We start from the raw sequence: 18,303 nt of genomic DNA, 5'->3' as shown, positions 1-18,303 counted from the left end.
AGCGAATCCCCCACGCACGCAGCGCTGTTTTGCTTATGCTCTAATGAACACATGTTTAAGGAATACAAGGAATTGGATTAAACGTTGTTTATCCACAGAAAAAGTGTAAGTTATTTATTTCACATTCAAACTGCAATAAATACATTTATATTCAAACTGCAATAAACATGTTTTCACATCTGAAACAAGGGATGGGAAACCAGAGAGAATTTCCAGAGCCTTTCCCTAGCATTTTACTCAGATCAGATAACTTTTGGTTAAAACATCACAGTCCTCCCGTATTGCCCTCAAAGTGGATCCTGGTCAACATGGACATTTTTTGAAGATCTATCAGTGGATCCCACGGGAGAAGCTCCAGTAGATCCAGTTTCAAGCGCAGCAGTGGCTGGGGAGAAAAGAGACAAGATTGCTGGTGTTACTTTTCCAGTAGACACAGCCAAATAAATCACTGTAAAAACATTAGGGGTAACTGAAGAAACTACAGTCCAGAAAGAGGTTTGAAAAATTCCAAGGGAACGTAACAATGAAAGGGGCAGGCACAAAGGAAGAAATACTTTTTGTTGGTTTTTTCCCCTCATGTGCTTATCAGTCAGCAGTATTTCTAAAGCTGGTGAAAGCAATTCCAGAGGTTCCACGCTGAACATCTTCAGGGAATGCACCTGATTACACCAGTGCTGAATTCAGCCCCCTGCAGGCCTCTTCAGCCTCAAGTGTCTGTTTTCCTTAAATGTTCAAACCAGTAATTTACTGGAACGCTACTCCTAAAAACCAGCTTCTGCATTCACTGTGACAAACTGGAAAGAATCTGGCTGTGAAAACACCAACGCTTGTCCAGCGCAGCCAGGTCAGGACAAGTCTCCCAGCCTGGCACCTTCTCTGAGGGGCATTTCTGTAACTCACCCTGGCAAAACCCTCTTTCCTCCATGAAAACACATAATCCGTGAAAGCAAAGACACCTTTGCCATCTTTCTCCAGCCACGTTTTTTAGACAAGGTGCCCAAACCAAGCACACTCTATGACTCCTGTCAGACGCACAACTACGTTCAAAACGCACGCGGACACGATGCAATGACTTTGTGTCCATTCAGACACATGGAAATAGCTCTGAGGCCACAGCTGAACACTCTCTGTGTGATTCAGAGCACACAGAAACAGAAGGAAACGTTCTCAGGGCCTACTTGCTTTCAAATAGCACCAGTCACTGCAAAGTGGTGACTCTGGGGGACCACTTATCATGAAGAGGTGAAATTCCTCTTTGGACACCTGGCCTCATATTATAGAGCATGTATTTTATGCTATGCATTACAAGTATTGAAACTCGTGTGTGCCTAAACACTACGGAATTAACTTTTCCTAAAGAAAGGGTATATTTTGTCACTGATTATATTCTTCAAAAAAGACTGCAAGACATAAGCTACAAATAGAAGCAATGAATAGTCGACAGCAAACATTAAGAACTAACAGCAGGGAACGTGTATGGTGTGGTTTAGAGCTGAATGCAGTTGAGGTACAGGGAAGAAGTAGTGATGGCTGAAGTTATACAAATCTTATCCCGGGGCTGTTTTTATGTTTGATGTTTGTGCTTGAAGATTAACGCTCGTGAAAGGTGATTTTAGCTTAAGCTGAGTGGATCTGTGTGGGGCAAATGAGTTAGTTGTCTTTGTGCCTTTTTTTCAGGCAACCGCATAACTTCCTGCACAATATTCTGGTGAGCAGGAAAGTCTCACATTCAAGTCTAAACTGGAAAGCTAGCAGAAAAAAAGTAAGAAAATCTGTGCTTAGAACAGGAACTTCACAGCTTCCAAGCCATTCTTTTCAAGAGTTAGGAACAGTCATCTTTTTCCTTAAAAACATGCCTGACATAATGACACATTACCCTGTTCAATTTCTTTAGTGATTCTTTCATCCAGTTCCTGCCGTATCTAGAATTATACAGAAAATATATAGTTAATATTTTAACAGCTACATTTTTGTAACACTAAAGCTCTAGAATATTCTTAAAACCCAAACATAACATGAAAAAGCCTTAAAAGATCCTAACAAATAGAGACGTCTTGGTTTGGGGTCTGATTTTTTAATGAAGAGAAACTCTTGGTCAGGCAGGTTGTAACATTCCCATTACTGAGCAACATTAACTAGCACAAAACAATCTGTAGCTCACCTGCTGGATTATAACTGGGCATTTAAAAAATATACAGGAAGAAAGCACAGGGGAATTATGACAATGAAGGTCTGGCTAAAGTCTGTCATCAAACACATGAGCCGAGTGTCAGCTAAATGTCTCCACTGTTCTCCTTCCCCCCAGTCCCCGGAAAAGGCACCATCGCTGACTATCCCAAGCCTCCTGAGCGGGCACTTCTCACCTCACTGCACCTCTCTTCAGGCAGTAACATCCCGGGTTCCCCTGCAGCAGTCACCTTCTCAATAATTGTTCTTCATACAGCGGTGTTGACTGACTACTTACCCACATGGGTTACCTGAGCACAGAGTAGGCTGGTACGTCTGAGACTCCATAAGATGATACTTGGAGCCTAGGAACTCAATTTCAGCACAGTCCTGGTACTTCAGACACAACCGCTGTTACTACCAAGAACTTTTTGAATATCAGAACTGGCAAGAAGGGTAAACCAGACTACTCCTATGGTTTAAAGAAGTTCCATTATAACAGATGAAATCCACACACTGTCATCTTGACTACAAATGGATTCTAGCTTTAGGCTAAAAGGCAGAATAACCTTGCTTACAGATACTCTTGAGCAGCAGTTGACAACAGTATTTCAAAATGCTTATCTTAGCCACATAGGCTTCAACCCTGTTTCTTGATAATAATGTGCTCCCAGCTAGGCTTAGGAAGCTTTCTCCTAGACTCAGACTTCCGTTAAGTGCCAAATTGCTGCCAAGATGTCCCAGTTCAGTTGAATACAGAATTGGACTTGCAGCCACACCTCCACTGACGATGCTGCTTGCGATGAGAGATCTGTTTCGATGGCGTTCCTGAAGGAGATGCGCGTTGGCTTCTGCGAGTTTCTCATTAGCTCTGAAACATTCAGAAGCATACAAAGAATGACCTGTGGGAGGAACTCTTCCACAAAGTTAACCTCCAGGTCTTTGACTATTATTTGACTTCTGAAAGTAGAAGGGATTAAGACTGTCCAAAACAAGAATATAATTTGATCCGAGGTTTTTTGGAGAGCCTATTTCTAAGAAGTCACATTACCTAGAAGGACCAGCAAGTTACCAACACTTTGGACTTGCCAGCATTAGGGCTTCAAAGCAACCTGTGAATGCCATGTGTTTACAGCGCTTCTTCTGAAAGGCATGTCATGTGCCTAAGAACTCTGGGCTCTCTCTCTGAGCTCAAACCTCAGACATGGTGCTAAAATGGAATCCAGAAAAGATTTCTTTTGCTTCACAGAATCAAATTCTGCTGCCTGAAGAGCCTGTCATTCAAGCATCAAGTTTATCTTTTCTGACATACACAGAATAAGAGGAGGAGATTATTAGAGATTAGCAAAAAGGCTGCCTGTTAAAGCACAAACAAGTTAAAAAATCCCCTAGTAATGCCATGATCAGTGGTGTTATTGCTGGAACACTAAAGAGAAATTAAGACAGTTCTAATAAAGGGGAAGGGTCTTAAGGTACTTTCCTCACAATACACCATCTTATGTGTACATATCTAATACTAAGCAGATATAGAAAAAGGATTTTAGGAGGAAAATGTATGAGGAAAAAGTATCTTACTACCACTCCAAAAAAGCATGGACTTACCTTTCCAGTTTATTTGCCAGGCATCTTCTAATTTTTACCTCCTCCAGATACAGCTCTTTGTACCTTTTCACTTCCGCCTGCGTGAAATCTTTTTTATATATATAGTCTTGTTGAATATTTTGTATCTTGTCCAATTCAAATTCAAGTTCTCTAATCCTGTGTTTCAGTTGTTTTTGCAGGGAAGCGTGATGACTGGCTCTGATCTGTTCTAATCTGTCCTGGGAGGCTGCCTGCATCTGAAGGAGATAATGCACTTTGAACCACCGCAAAGAAAACAGAAGAGTCCCCACCAGTCAGTTTCTTGTACGCAATTTTGAGGGCCCAGCTTTACTCAGTGAGGCAACTGTGCCTCCTCACTACCATCAGCAATCAAGGCAGAACTCTGGAACTACCACGTTACATTGCTTTTTTCATTCCAAAAGAAACCCCTTCTTAGAACCATTACTCATCAAAGCTACTAATTGAAATAACACTGTCTCTGTAAGACAGGGCATATAGAAAAGGATTCCTCCAAGAAATTATGAGGATCCCTGACCTCTACCCCCTGTACAACTTCAGTGACTTCTTTTCTAAGTGCTTTCCCCTGGACAATGACAAATCAGGACCTGTATGTCTGGCCGTGACAGCTCTAAGTGTCAATATTGAGTTCAAGGATGAACAGTAAGAACAAGGCCAGACAGTGATACCGCCCAGGAACTGCAAAACAGAAAGCCACCCTGGGCAAGCTTTGCATTCAGCGCCCTGCAGGCACGTTACTCACACGTGAAAGCACCATTGCCCAACCATATTTCCCGTCTTTGCTGAAGGGCAGTGGGAGAAGAAGTACAGCACTAACACACAGAATCAGGAACCAAAAATAACATACTACAAAATTATCACCACAAGAGAAGTATATAATTGAGACTACAGGCACACACAAGAAATTCACTTACCTGCAAAAATAGATTGACTTCTTGTAGTTTTTGTCTTAATTCTTGTTCGGCTCGTTCTTCCACTTCTCTTTTGTATTGTTCTATAAGGTTGTGATCCACCATGCTAGTCTTTAATTGATGTTTCAGGTTAGCCACCACTTCCATCAGCTGGCATTTGCTTTTCTCCAGTTTACGACGGTTCTCACGCATGGTGGACAACTCTTCTCGCAAATCCTGATTTTCAGCTTCCAGCTGCTTGCATTTTTCAGACTGTGCCTCCAACTGCTGGGAAAGTTTTGCAACCTGTAGACAGCAAAAAAAAGAAAAAAAAAGAAAAAAGATAAAAAAAAAACAAACCAAACCAAAACAAAACCAAAGAAAACCAACCAACCAAAACCAGAAAAACCAAACAGGTCAATACATTTGAGTGGAATAGAACTTGCTGATTCAGTTCAAGTATAAAGAATGCAAATAGACATGAAGCTTTTAGTGGCATTCTCTAAGAAAAAAAAAAAAAAGTCTACTGATACAGAGAAGGCCATGAACACCTTAGCACAAAGGCTTAGATAAAAAAATCCTCAGGGTGTACAACTTTCTCAAGTGTCCTTACAGAGTAGGTGAAACACTGGGTCTCATGACAGAAGCTGACATGGTCTCATGGGCAACCTCTGACAAAACTGCCAAGAAAAGATTGGCCTCCTAAGTTCAGTCTTCTCTCAGTTTTCAACCACAGATCTCCCTGCTGCCCACAACATTCATTCTGTCCATCATCTGCCACGGTTGAACTCCAGTAGGTAGCTAAGAACCACACAGCCACTTGCTCATTGCCCACTCGTGGCATGGGAGAAATAATTCATCAGGCAAATCATGCTGATGAACACAAGTATCTTGCACACCACAACACAGATACAAAACACAGCAGCAGGGGAATGAAGAAATTCACAGCCTTTTCCCTTGAGGCTGCCTTGCCCTAAAACCAGAAGGGTATTTGTCAGCTGCACTGTGCCTACACAGCCCACCTGATATCACAGAGTGGCTGCAGTTAGAAGGGACCTCTGGAGATCATCTAGTCCAACCCACCTGCTAAAGCAGGTACACCTAGAGTAGATCACACAGGAATGTGTCTTGCTTTCATCAATTAGCTGCACACAAAAAATTCAAAGACTAAACCAGTCATTCATCAAAGCCAGTCAGGTACCTGCTGATGGTGGTGGTCCTCTGCAGCTGCCTGTGTTGTCCGTAAGGTAGTTATTAAGTCTTCCAGGCGGTTATGAATCTACGGAAGCATTGTAAGAAACAAGACAACACACCATGACTTTCCAGGCTGAAGTTTACACCTCATTACCAAAAATGAATATTTCTACAGCATTTACAACCAGCACCAACGATCAAAACAGCCTTAGTTTGATGCCGCTGTAAAATTGTTAGCAATCATCACCTCTGCCTTTTGCTTTATGGAAAGAGAACATCATGTGGGATATGATGAATCTTCAACGAAAACAAGTATTAAGCTTTTCCCACCCACAGTACATTTGAAAATCATACCCTGTTAACCAAAGGGGAAGGACCAGCACTGTGACTCCCTTCCCTCCTTTGACAGTATCAGTACGAAGTTCAACTTTCACACCTAGTTATTTTCAAAATCTCTTCAGCACTAACAGCTGGAGTCATAGCAAGAAGCCGAGCTCACTGGTTACAATACAAAAATCATTTGCTTCATAAAGGTCACTGATGAAAGCACCTTCTCTGAGCTAAAATTAACCACTGCATAGAGGCACTGGGAAATTCCAAGGCTCACACTGAGTTCTGAAAATGATACCACAGGCATTCCTCTTCACTGCTTCATGGAAACACATACCAAGTGGCCAAAGGAAAAGCAATCCAGCACAGCAGATGTCCTGGAGTATAATTTTTTGTCCCGGTCTGATGATGCCAGTCAGGCCCCTGGCACAAAGTGCTTGGCATCAATATCCCCTGTGGGATTTCCGTGAGTTAACTTGATGAATACCTTTAATAATACACATTGCCACAAGTGCCTGGAGCAGCATCTGATGTCACAACAGGTCTAATGCAGACAATAGTGACACCAGCATATTTGTGCCAAATCCTTACCTCTCAGAGGTAAGAAGCCTGTATTCGGAAGAACACAGGAACTGAACTCCCCTAGGCTCTCCAGGAAAACCTCATCTTAAAAGTTCCCCACAGAAATAGTTAACTAGGCTTGGGAGCTCACAAAAAGGGAAATTTGTGACCAGCTTACTGATGCAGACGTTTGCTGGTCTCGCTGAAGGGCTTCGATCTTATTGCCCTGCTGCTGGACTGTGGCTTCCAACTTGGCATTTTCCATTTCGAGGCTTAAAAAGAAATAAAGGTCTTGTTATGGAAATCCAGAGCACCACTTGTGAAAGAGCAGCGTGAAATAACATGATCGAAACCAAAAGCATCCTTGAAAATAGCGTATGAACTTGTTGTGATGCAACAAGACTGTCCGAGAAAGCAAGAGACATCTGGCTTCACTGAGTTATTCTCTTACCGTTGCACACGTTCTTCCAGCTGTTTTACGGTTGTATTAGCCTCAGAAGATGCCAAGAGGAAGCCCTCGACTTCTTTTGCTTTATTTTCCACGGCAATCATCCACAACTGCAAAATCACAGCAAGAATCCACAGTAGTCAGGTGAGCTTGTGTGGAGAGGAGTCAACTACTGCTGAAGAATACAAGTACTGCGTGTGTGTATGCACACCCTCTCCTCCATGGACCATCATCATTTCAAGTACATTCAAACCTTGGCTTCTACTGGCAAATGACCACAAACTGTCTTACTGCAGCATCTTCAAACTGGCCTCTCCCATCCCTACACTGATTTCTTACAGCACATTTCTAAGCACCAACACTGCTCTTCCAAGCCTTTCAGTGACTTGTAACACTCTTTTTATTGTACCTGCTTGTTTGCTCCTCCACTAAAAATATGAATTGAAAAGTTCATCCGTCTCCTAAAGTGACTTCACAACTCCCTCATAATAGATTAACATGACTTCTGATTAGATCAGGCCTCTATACTTCAGTGGTCGTAAGAACACTGCCAAAGGTGGCCCCTGCCTCAGAAAGTAGCTTACAGTGCATTTGCAAGAAGGCTGCTTAAGGATGGCAAATTAGAGCAGGGCCAAAGAAGGGAGAGAAGAAGAGATAAAAAAATAAAGAAAAGCAAACAAATCCCCCAAACAAAACAAAAGCAACCAACCAACAACAACAACAAAACCCCAAAACCAAACCCAAACAAATTATATGCAGAATAAGCTACAAGAGCATTCAGAATTGACAGCATCTGGTGGCAGGGGAGGTAAAAAAAAGCAGAGACAGCATAAAAAAGCCCAAATGCAGCAGTCCAGGATTCCTAGTGTTCGTCAGAAACCAGACAACCTGCTTGGCCAAACCAAACAAAATAACCTATGGACACATCAGTTTATTTTGCAAAGCAACTTAGGAAACAGAAACCTTTTTCCAAGTAAGCACAGAGCATTCCCATGTCAAAGACTTGGACAGTAACTTCATTAAGCCTCTGACATAGATTGCTTTTTAAGAGCATCAGCAAGTTCCTGCTGCAGCTGTCTGATCATGCCCTAGTGAAACAGGTAAATGAGCATGAAGAAGGTTACAAGAACCTGAAATATGCCTTCACTTATTTGATTATACAATTAGACCTGCCTTCAGATTGAACTCAAAGGTAGGAACTCTTGCCTGCCACCAGCAGGCATCTGCACAGATGGTGACCTCTCTTCATCCTACTCAGCTGAGCACCTCCAAACTATCAGCAGCTGTTCATGAGGACTTGTGTTTCCTCATACATACAAAAGGCTCAAGTATTAATCTTCTTGGAAATACACCAGCACATGCTGCAATAATGTATTTTTTTTTCTAACAAAAGGCAACGAAATCTGTTGCAATACAAGAGCGATAGTTCGACTGCAGATATTACTCTGATGACCAAAGGCAGGACTTTGTATTAGATTGTCCTTTGTTCTGTTCATCCATTACACAAATATAGTGCTAGAGTTAGGCTAGGTTACGACTGGACTCGATGATCCTGAGGGTCTCTTCCAACCGAAATGATTCTTTGATTCTATAATTAAATGAATACATCTATGTGAAAGCTCTTTTGAGATACACTTTAAGTACATGTTCAAGCACACCCTTTTGCAGTCTTCTTACTGAGTTTATTTAAAAATAACAACTGCCTTTATACTGGCAGATTAGATTTACAAAAGTCTGGATGCACTCTCCCATTACCTACAGCTCCCCTACCTCCCTTCCTACCCCCTATATCTCCCTGCCTTTATTCTTTTCCACCACTTTTCTCAACAAAAAACATCTGCATGCAGAAATGGGAGCAACACATGGGTCCTGCATGTTTAAGGGACATAATTTTATGCTAGTGCTCTGCATAGGAGCATGTTTCATATTCATGTACTGTGTGAATTTGCAGAAAGACAGTTTAACAGATGTCCTAATGAGTCTTCTGTCCAGTTAATTAGTCTTTCACAGAGTCACAAAGAAAGAACACATTTAAATATGGCCACACATCATAAAACAGAGAATAGGAAGCTTAGGTCAGTGTCTGAAATGAACTTCTTGAGGACCAGGCAGGACCCTTAGAACCCCCAAAAAACATCCATAAATTAACAGTGGCCACTACTAATACTCTTCAATTTTGATAGCAACTTATGGAAAAGCAATTTTTTTTTTTTTTATGTAGGAGCTTAATATAAATTCATCCCCCACCGCTTCACTTGTCTGCATCTTCATTTCTCAACCCTTGCATTTTGGATTGTTCTTCCCTTTATACCATTCTTACTTGTGTCATCAGTGCAATACATAGATAAAACCCATTAAATAATTAAAATCATTCCAGAGGGCAAAAATGGACTAAAGAAAAGGTGAAAAAAGTTCTAAACTGGCTTTTCTGTATACAACTATATACTATTACACATCATTACAAATGTATGAATGATGCATTTTCCTCATTCACAGTCCATAGATTTGGCTCAAATATTACAAAGCTGCATACTAGCAGTAATTTGTGCATCTGGTTGATCACTACATAAACACTGTTCCCATCTAAGTGATTGAAGGCTGACACAAGCTATTTATCAAGACATTAATTTTACATTACCTTGTTCTTTTCACTCCCTAGTTTTGCTGCAGGTCTGGAAAACAGAAACATATTTCAGTACTGGAATATTTATATTGCATTATGAACAATATCTAAGGTTGCTCTGAAACTTAACGTCAGTAGTGAATTAAAGTAAAAATTAGTATGAGAATTTTGTTAGATGGAGCTGAAGACTGAAAAAAAATTGTGTAGCATTATGTCTATTGGAAAGGTATTTTTGCCAGGAGGTATTAAGCAAATAGCTGAAATTACTATTCTCTGCACTTTACCCAAGGTGACAGGAATCTTACAGCTACAGATATATAGAGAGAGATATGCAGATACAGAGTTAGGTGCATTTGCTATTTAAATCTAGAGGTTCAGCTCTTTTCAGTATTGAGAATCCTTCTCTTACAGGTCAAAGCAGCCTAATTTTGGATTCTCTGGTGTACTGGGTCTGGCTGGGATGGAGTTAATTTTCTTCATAGCAGCTCGCACATCGCTGCGTGTTAGATTTCTGACCAGGGCAGTGTTGATAACACACCAATGCTTGAGCTGTTGCTGGACAGTGCTTGGACAGCATCAGCACCTACTGTTTCTCACTTTGCCTCCCGCAACAGTAACTTTGGGGTGAGCAAGAAGTCGGGAGGGGATAGAGCTGGAAAAAAAAAATAATTCAAAAGGCAGAAAGAACTAAGATGCCTGCAGTGGAAGAGTAATTTTAGTCTCTCCTCTCTCTTTTGGAAAAGATAAAATATATATATATTTATGCACACACACACACTCACACTCAGGTAATTATTCAGAATTTGTGCACGTCTGACCTTATCATTAACTTGGCTGGTATGCTCAAAGCACTCCAAGCTAAAAACAAGTAGTTTTGAATACAAAGGGCATCAGGTAGTATTGTCATATGAAAGAATAAGAATCATTGTGCACTCAGGTTTACAAAACTTCCTGTTAGCTTTTAGGTCAACCTTTATCATGAAAAAGTTTTATTTACAATATTCCTTCTATTCTGTACCTTCTTCCATCTTGAGATGTTTCACTGAAAGTGCTGTCATCCAGTACTTGAAAATGATTCCCAGTAGAAGAGCTCATCTGCTGATCAGCCTTCTTCTTTGAAGCCTGTCTTTTATTTTTCTTTGAAACTTTGGCATTTGGGGAAAGTTTACTACAAAAGAAAAAGAAGGAAAGGGAAGGAAAGGGAAGGAAAGGGAAGGAAAGGGAAGGAAAGGGAAGGAAAGGGAAGGAAAGGGAAGGAAAGGGAAGGAAAGGGAAGGAAAGGGAAGGAAAGGGAAGGAAAGGGAAGGAAAGGGAAGGAAAGGGAAGGAAAGGGAAGGAAAGGGAAGGAAAGGGAAGGAAAGGGAAGGAAAGGGAAGGAAAGGGAAAGAAAGGGAAGGAAAGGGAAGGAAAGGGAAGGAAAGGGAAAGAAAGGGAAAGAAAGAAAGGGAGATCATCAGCTGAGTAGCTTTACAGAAAAAAGCCCTGTGTAACAGATGTACTTAAGATGCTGCCCAGAAACAACGGAGATGAAAAATACCTATGACAAAATACAGAGTTGACTCCAAAGACCCTGGAAGACACTCAAGTATTTTAATAATGTTCCCCTAGGAATGAGCAAGAAATGTGGAATCTGAGCTAGATTCAGCTAAGCTGAAACATATTTCATATCCCCATTAGAGGAAGTACCTAGAGCAGAGATGCCTTTGAAGGACAGACAGGAAAAAAACTCCTGCTTAGGGTTGCGTAAAAATATCTGTGCCTTCGTCAAACTTTTGAGCTTGGTTTGGTAATATCTTTTCCCTTTTCCTGACAAAGAACATCTGGACTTTATGAAAACACCAACTGCATGAAGATCACTCAAAATAATCTAGAAAAGGGAGAACGCGAAGTAAACTGTAAGTTCCTATTTCCTGGTTGGCCATTTCCTACAAAAATAAGTAGGGAGTTTTTCAGTCTCCAGCTCTGGTTTTGAAGGCGCATTTTGCCTCGGTATTGACAAGGAAATCTGCAGGAATTTGTCTGTTTGGTTTTTTTTTTTTTTGAGCACGCAATAAATCAATACACTTGAATCTCCGTTATGAGCTTAGGGGTTTTAATTTTCTTTTGTTTTTTCTTAAATTTTTGAGAAGCAGTGGACTACTCGGCATGGCTTTCGGCATTGAGGAAACTACTTCAACTACTACAATATTTGAAAACCTAAAAGATACTTAGAGTAGTACTACAAATAAAAATTAGACATTATTTCCTTAGTTTACCCTTTCATTGGCATCTTGATGCATCTCGACCTCTCCTCAGATGAAAAATTCTTTTCGTCTTTGACTTCTGCAGTGTTTCCAGTCTCAATTTTCGAAGAGTCCTTCTTCCTTAGAGTAACCTTTTGTTTCATTGGCTGATCAGTAATGTTGCCTGGTGGTGGATTTAATTTATCAAGATCTTCCTGGTTTGCCATCACCTCAGTTTTGAAACATCTTTGTTTGCTTTTTTCCTTCTCAACCTACAAAAAGAAAGTTAAACTGCGTGTATTTCTCAGTATTTCTAGAAGAAACACCATACTCAAGACTGAATAATTCAGTGTTTACCTCCGAAATCACATAAAAGAAAAAAAAATAAAATTCATACGGAGAAGCACTTTCACAAAATTACACTACAAAGTGTGTTAAGCCATTGAAAGTACTTTGAATTCACTCATGATTAAAGAGATAACAAAAACACAGCCCTTAGAAAGAAAACAACAGTGTTTTTTAAAACACGAACAACAAAAAGTGAAAGCATTACTGATGGACAAAGAGCTAGAAGGACTGCACAATGTTAGCTGTAAAAACACAACAACAAAAATCACGTGGAAGTGTGCGGGGCTACTGTCTCCTTAATGAGGGTAAAAAGAATAAAGATCCCAAATGCACAGGCAGAAATGGTTTCACAGCAAACAGGAATTTTGGCCAAGGACAAGGAAGACACACCGTGCAGAAACCACAGCAAATCAATAGATCATTCAAGACCCTGTTCAGAAGCTATTTTCATTCTTTGATTCAGAATCAGAATTTGACAGCACTGTGCGCATTTCTTTTTCTGGCAAAGAAGTGAGAATTATTGACACTGGAACTGAGTGCCACCTACTGTTGAACTGCAACAGTAACACAGACTGTTTTCCAAAAAAGGGGGAAAAGGACAACTCTCCACTTCTCTCTTTATTCATAACTAATGTATTTCCACTAAAACAAAACCCAATTTGCACAAAGCATCTTCCCTTAATGATGAATAGCTGAAGTGAACAGGACCATTGATATGGACAAAGACTAAAGAATAAGGAGTAGCAGGTGAACTTCTACCTCTTTTTGCAGCTGTACCTTCTCTTTCTCCAAAGCCAGGAATACTATTTGCAGCACTCCTACCTTACTCTTAAATCTTTCCATATCTTGTTTTAGTTCTTCATCAAGATTCTTTTTCAGTGTGCCACACAACGGCTGAGCATTTGCAAGAAGACTTTCAATTTCTGTTTCTCCTCTTTTATGACTGTTGATAAGGCACTCCCTGGGAACATCACCATTAAATCCAGAGTCTTTTCCAAGTTTCCTTTCTCTTACAAAAAGTGCATTTTCATCACTTGTAGAAACACATTGTATTTTAGGAAGAATAGTAGAAACATCATCCAAAATACTTGTGTTTAAGTTACGTCTTGGGGAATATTCAGGTCTTCCCATTACATTCCTACTTACATTCCTACTACTTCCATTTTCATTCTCCTCCCTTTCCATCGCAGGCCTTTTCTCTTCCTCTCCTTTGGCGAGAGGCACCGTTATATTATCTGTATGGTTTGTGCTGTCGTCTTCATCTGTACTCCAGCTACCTTCCAGATTTGCATTTAAGTTATTTTGATCAGGAAGGACACCAAGACTTGGAATGACAATTTCCATTTTGGGTACTTTGCCACCTCGCTTAAGTTTAAGATCTCCAAATTCACCTTTATTTTCTAACTTCTTATCTGATTCTGTTGCACGAGATGAAACAACACCAGAACTCTTCACTTCTGACATTTCTCCCGCAAGGGAAGTACTTTTCCGAGTTTCATTAATTTCACCAAACTTCAGCTCTGCTGTAATACTTTTAAAATTTGTTTTCAATTCTCTTTTCTCACTTTCAACCCACATTCTTTCGTATCTTTCTTCCCAGGGTTTTGGACTTAACTGCTTGTCAGCACTGTGCAATTCCTCATTTGCCACTAGGGCTTCCTGAGGTGGAATTTCTGCTTTGTCAGTCTGATTTTCCCATGCTGTTTTCTGTGTCAAGTTGATAGTTTCTAAAATATATTTACCCTTAAGCAAACAGGTACAGATAGAAAGATTACCAAGGAAAAGGAAGTTGCAGTCAATCTAGGTAATTTCTGTTGCAAACTCAGCATTCAACAGAAATAATAGAAATAAGAAAGTTTGAAAGCAGTTTTTATAATAAAAAAATATTGAGTGACACTAAATTACAGGTTCACTGAATCATCATTTTCTTAAAAATGCAAGGACCTACTGTAGTTTCTCTTGGACTAGATATGTTTAGATCTTGGATTAGATTCATTTAGACATTAAGGTTGCTTTTACCTTTTATCCTGCCTGCTTTCCGTATGTGGTAGCAGTTATCAAAATGCAATTCATTTTTTCACATTGTATTGCTTTATTACCATTTTTCATCACAACTGCCTACATTTTCTCACCCTCTTTCCTCCACCATTCTCCGCTGTCTGACATTTTACAGTCCCCTGCCAGCTAAGCTAATACAGCCTGGATGAACATGACAAGCTTTCCACTGTCCAGCACATGGAGAACTGGCAGAGTTAGGACTATATCTTCACCCAAGATTCAGAAATATTAAATTCCATTCCAAGCTCCAAAGAGAAGCATTAATTAGGGAAACCTGTCCATTCCTTCCCTCATCCCCCAAAAAATCAGGAACCCAAGCTTGTATGGAAACCGTACCATGCTGTCGCAGGTCCACCCCAGCCCATCTCCCTGACCCCACGCTCTGTTCCTCAATAGCTCCGACTGCTCCAGTCATCTGTCACCCTCCTCCCAACATCCTCACTCCCCATGTGTCTCCTTAGCTCCTGGTGCCTTCGCAACAGGGCCTGCAGCCTTGGGGTCCCCATGGGCTAAGACCATCCAACTCCTCGCTCTCTCTTCTCATTAGCCAGGCCCTTTTCCCCCTCTACACAAATTCCTCCTTCAGAAAAGGGCAGGAGCACCTCAACCAGCCACCACTTGTCTCAGCCTCTCCATTCCCAAGCTCATTGCCCAACTACTACCAGCTTACAGTAGGCTTCAGTTCTCTGCTCTGCCTGTTAAAATTAAGCATGTCCCTCTTTCATGGTGCTTGGGTGTGGGGTGGAAATCATTTACTCCACTGTCCCTCGAGGTGGTACAGAAGATTCCAGACCTCTCTATCCAGCCCTGTCCTGTACGCCCAACACGAACAGGATGCCTGCCTTATTCTAGAATGTCCTCTGAAAAAAAACCAAACCCACAACCTTTTCAAACACTTATTACCATGGTCAAACAAGCACGTATTTTGCAGAGGCAGAGAAAGGATCAAAAAGGTCACCATATTTCAAGTGGTTTTGCTTGATCTTTCTCTCACAAAGAGGAAGAGCAGGCATGTTTAACCAAGCAGATAACCATATAATAGACTAATCTCCCTCTTCACTTGAATGAGCATTTTGTATAGGGAAAAAATGCATGACTGCACTGTTTGTCAGCACTGCACAAAAGGAAGAATACCGGTCAAAATATAAGCAAATCAGCTGGAAACAAGTCAGTATAACAGCAAGCATCCAACATAATGACAAAGGTTTTACCCCACCCTTAGAAGATTGTATCCAAATTTACTTCAGACTGTAAGACAACTTTCATCTACAGGCCTCTCTCTTCAGCATTATTTACTGACTGGTAAGGTTTGTTTTTTTACCTTGGTCTATAACACAATCAACCAGTTCACACTCTAATTCAAAATATTTTGTTTTACATACGGGCATCTCATCATTTTCAAAGGCATCCTTGTTGTCTTCTTTTTCAGCTGCTGATGACATACGACAGGTAGATCCCGAGTGCTCACCTACAGCGAAAAATAGAAGCACTTTTATAACAAGCATGAGTTAAGATTAGTTATTTACACCAAGAGTACATCTTGAATCATCACATTTGTGAGAAAAATCTTAACGCAAAATAACACTTCCCCTCAAATCTGGGAGCTCCTAGAGATAAAACTATCATCATACAGATTCAAGATGCATCTGTGTGAATGCCTTTCTTCCAGGGCATTTTAGTTTTTAATGCATAAAGGAAATGTGCCAAAGAAATCGATATACATGGTCACAAATAACAAAATTCCTGTTTCTTAAAGGTGCGTGATATCCCTCTCTCTTTCTCTCTGACACACTGTGTGCTATGCAGCAACTGGCTACATTCCACCAGCAATTTTAACCTCCCTGTGTGTTGTGCACAGAAAATCACAAACAACAAAATCACAGCCTGAAATCAGTAAGGCCCCAGCTTTTCTCCACGCATGAAACAAATCTGTCTCTAGATGTGGTTCTGGAACGAGTATTTCAGTCAAACTGCTGCCTCATCCCTTGCAGAAGAAACAAGTGAGGCACAATCAAAGACGGGCCTGTGAAATGCCGAGAAACATTTCACTTGTACTGTTGAAAACTGGATTCACCTTTCCTCTCCCAGAATCTCTAAGGAATATTGGACAAGTCACAAACGCCTCAGAAGCAGTCACTCAGTCTGAGCTCCCCATTATGGGGTGTCTGCCTTGAATCTCTGTTACATCTGAGAATTGGACTCCAAATAGTCCCAGATACAATTTAGAAGCAGCAACTCGTTGCCACTGGTTTTGTGGAAGGCACACAACACTCTGAAGTCTCAAGTATTCAGAAAGAAACAAGTCCCAGCAGCTTTAGTGTGGCACCTAAAAACAGAGATGGAGGCTTTTCACCTTGAGCACTCTGCACCTCCTTTCCCGCTCCACAATTCTATGGGTTCTATACAACAGCCTTTCTATAAACAAAGCTTCACTGCTAAAGAGCTACACAGTATTCTTCCTACAGTGATCAAGACAGGGAGAAAATAGGTATTGTCATAATAATACAAAAGGATCCAGTATTAATAACTCACAGGGCCAAACTCACTTCTGGCATTTTCTGCTTTAAGTGACTCGTTTTGGAAGTTTCATTTCTTGAAAGGGATTACATTAGATAGAAACTTAGAGTCACAACTCATATGTCTGAATTGGGAACCTAAGCTCCTCAGTCAGTCATATAGGTTTCCAGAGGTCAATCCTAACCTCAGGTTACACAGTGTGAAATAAAAATCTTCTCCTCCCACCTCAGTCACTGGTGGATGCAATTTCCTGGATTTTTTGTAAATGTATTTTTTGGGTATTTTAACATAAGGCATTTCCCAACACACATTAGTCATTACTGAGCTGATAGCACTTATGTCAGAGTTGTTATGATGATCTATTGATGAACTATTGATGACTATAATGTATTTCAGACAATCTGTCAGGTATTAAAGATAATAACAACGATACTTGATTATCTAAGGATAGTATTCCATAAGGAAAACAGACACTTTTACTCTGCAATCCTGAAAAACAAGAAAAAGTCAGATTTAGCCTTTCCTGATGCTTATAGATATCCCAGTACAAAGCTGTTTGCTGGTGCAGATGAAGGCTCCAACCAGCAGTACAAGTAAAGGACAAAAGTGCAGGCAGTCAAGGACCATTTGTAGATGGCAGATAGGTACCGTAGGGAGTGTTATAAATTATCAATACCAGGAGGCTTGGAATAAGTAAACACTTAGCTTCTATACAAATAACCTCTGTAATCTGGAGGTCAACATCTTCATTTCCTCCAACAGTTATGCATAGTTTGTGGAGATGGGTCTTTGTCCCTCTTACTAGCATTGTAACATGGCTGGATAACAACCCAGCAAGTCCCTCCCTCACTGAGCACACAGCTTTTGGAGTGCTAATTGGGAGGGGTGGCCAAAAGCACTGGAACCCGATGAAATTCAAGAGGGGTATCTGCATCAACATCACAGTGATATGTAACATCCTTTCAGAAAACAAAACAAAAAGAACTCAAGAAAGAAGAACGGGGCACAGATTAGGCATAACTAGGCATCCAGTATGTTGATAATTTGCACATAAGCATCTTGAGTGGTAACAATATCTCCTAGAATGAGAAGAGTCTAGACACACCAGTGTGCTCCGAGTTTCTACCACACCTCCACTCCAAGTTCAGCAGGGGGCGGTCAATCTCTCAGATAGACGGAACTCCTCCAGTTTCCACTCAAGTCACAAACTGCAACATGCGTGCAGCTTCCTACCATACGACTTCCTACGTGTGACCACTTCTGGCATGTAACATGGACACCACCATTTTGCTTAAAAGACAGATGAAGTTTTTTGTGGATACAGGA

The 18,303-nt window shown here is 40.8% G+C and overlaps 1 protein-coding gene across 1 annotated transcript in view; it reads right to left on the bottom strand.

Moving 5' to 3' along the window:
- Nucleotides 1-2,572: 2,572 nt before the first annotated feature.
- The window catches only part of LOC309435132 (uncharacterized protein), a 56,970-nt gene continuing 41,239 nt past the window's right edge, over nt 2,573-18,303 (bottom strand). The window contains exons 29-39 of the mRNA XM_082043045.1: nt 15,843-15,928; nt 13,162-14,145; nt 12,088-12,326; nt 10,851-11,000; nt 9,848-9,881; nt 7,213-7,319; nt 6,940-7,033; nt 5,878-5,955; nt 4,701-4,982; nt 3,769-4,004; nt 2,573-3,037 (exon numbers count right to left, since the gene is read on the bottom strand). Of these exons, the coding sequence (XP_081899171.1) occupies nt 2,719-3,037; nt 3,769-4,004; nt 4,701-4,982; nt 5,878-5,955; nt 6,940-7,033; nt 7,213-7,319; nt 9,848-9,881; nt 10,851-11,000; nt 12,088-12,326; nt 13,162-14,145; nt 15,843-15,928 (2,609 nt within the window). The 3' untranslated portion in view covers nt 2,573-2,718. The remainder of the gene's footprint in view (nt 3,038-3,768; nt 4,005-4,700; nt 4,983-5,877; nt 5,956-6,939; nt 7,034-7,212; nt 7,320-9,847; nt 9,882-10,850; nt 11,001-12,087; nt 12,327-13,161; nt 14,146-15,842; nt 15,929-18,303) is intronic.

This window comes from Streptopelia decaocto (assembly GCF_964273445.1).
Source record: "Streptopelia decaocto genome assembly, chromosome: 1".
Classification (NCBI taxonomy): Eukaryota; Metazoa; Chordata; class Aves; order Columbiformes; family Columbidae; genus Streptopelia; species Streptopelia decaocto.
Note: the sequence above shows the minus strand (reverse complement) of the source record. Positions and strands in the feature narration are given on the sequence as shown.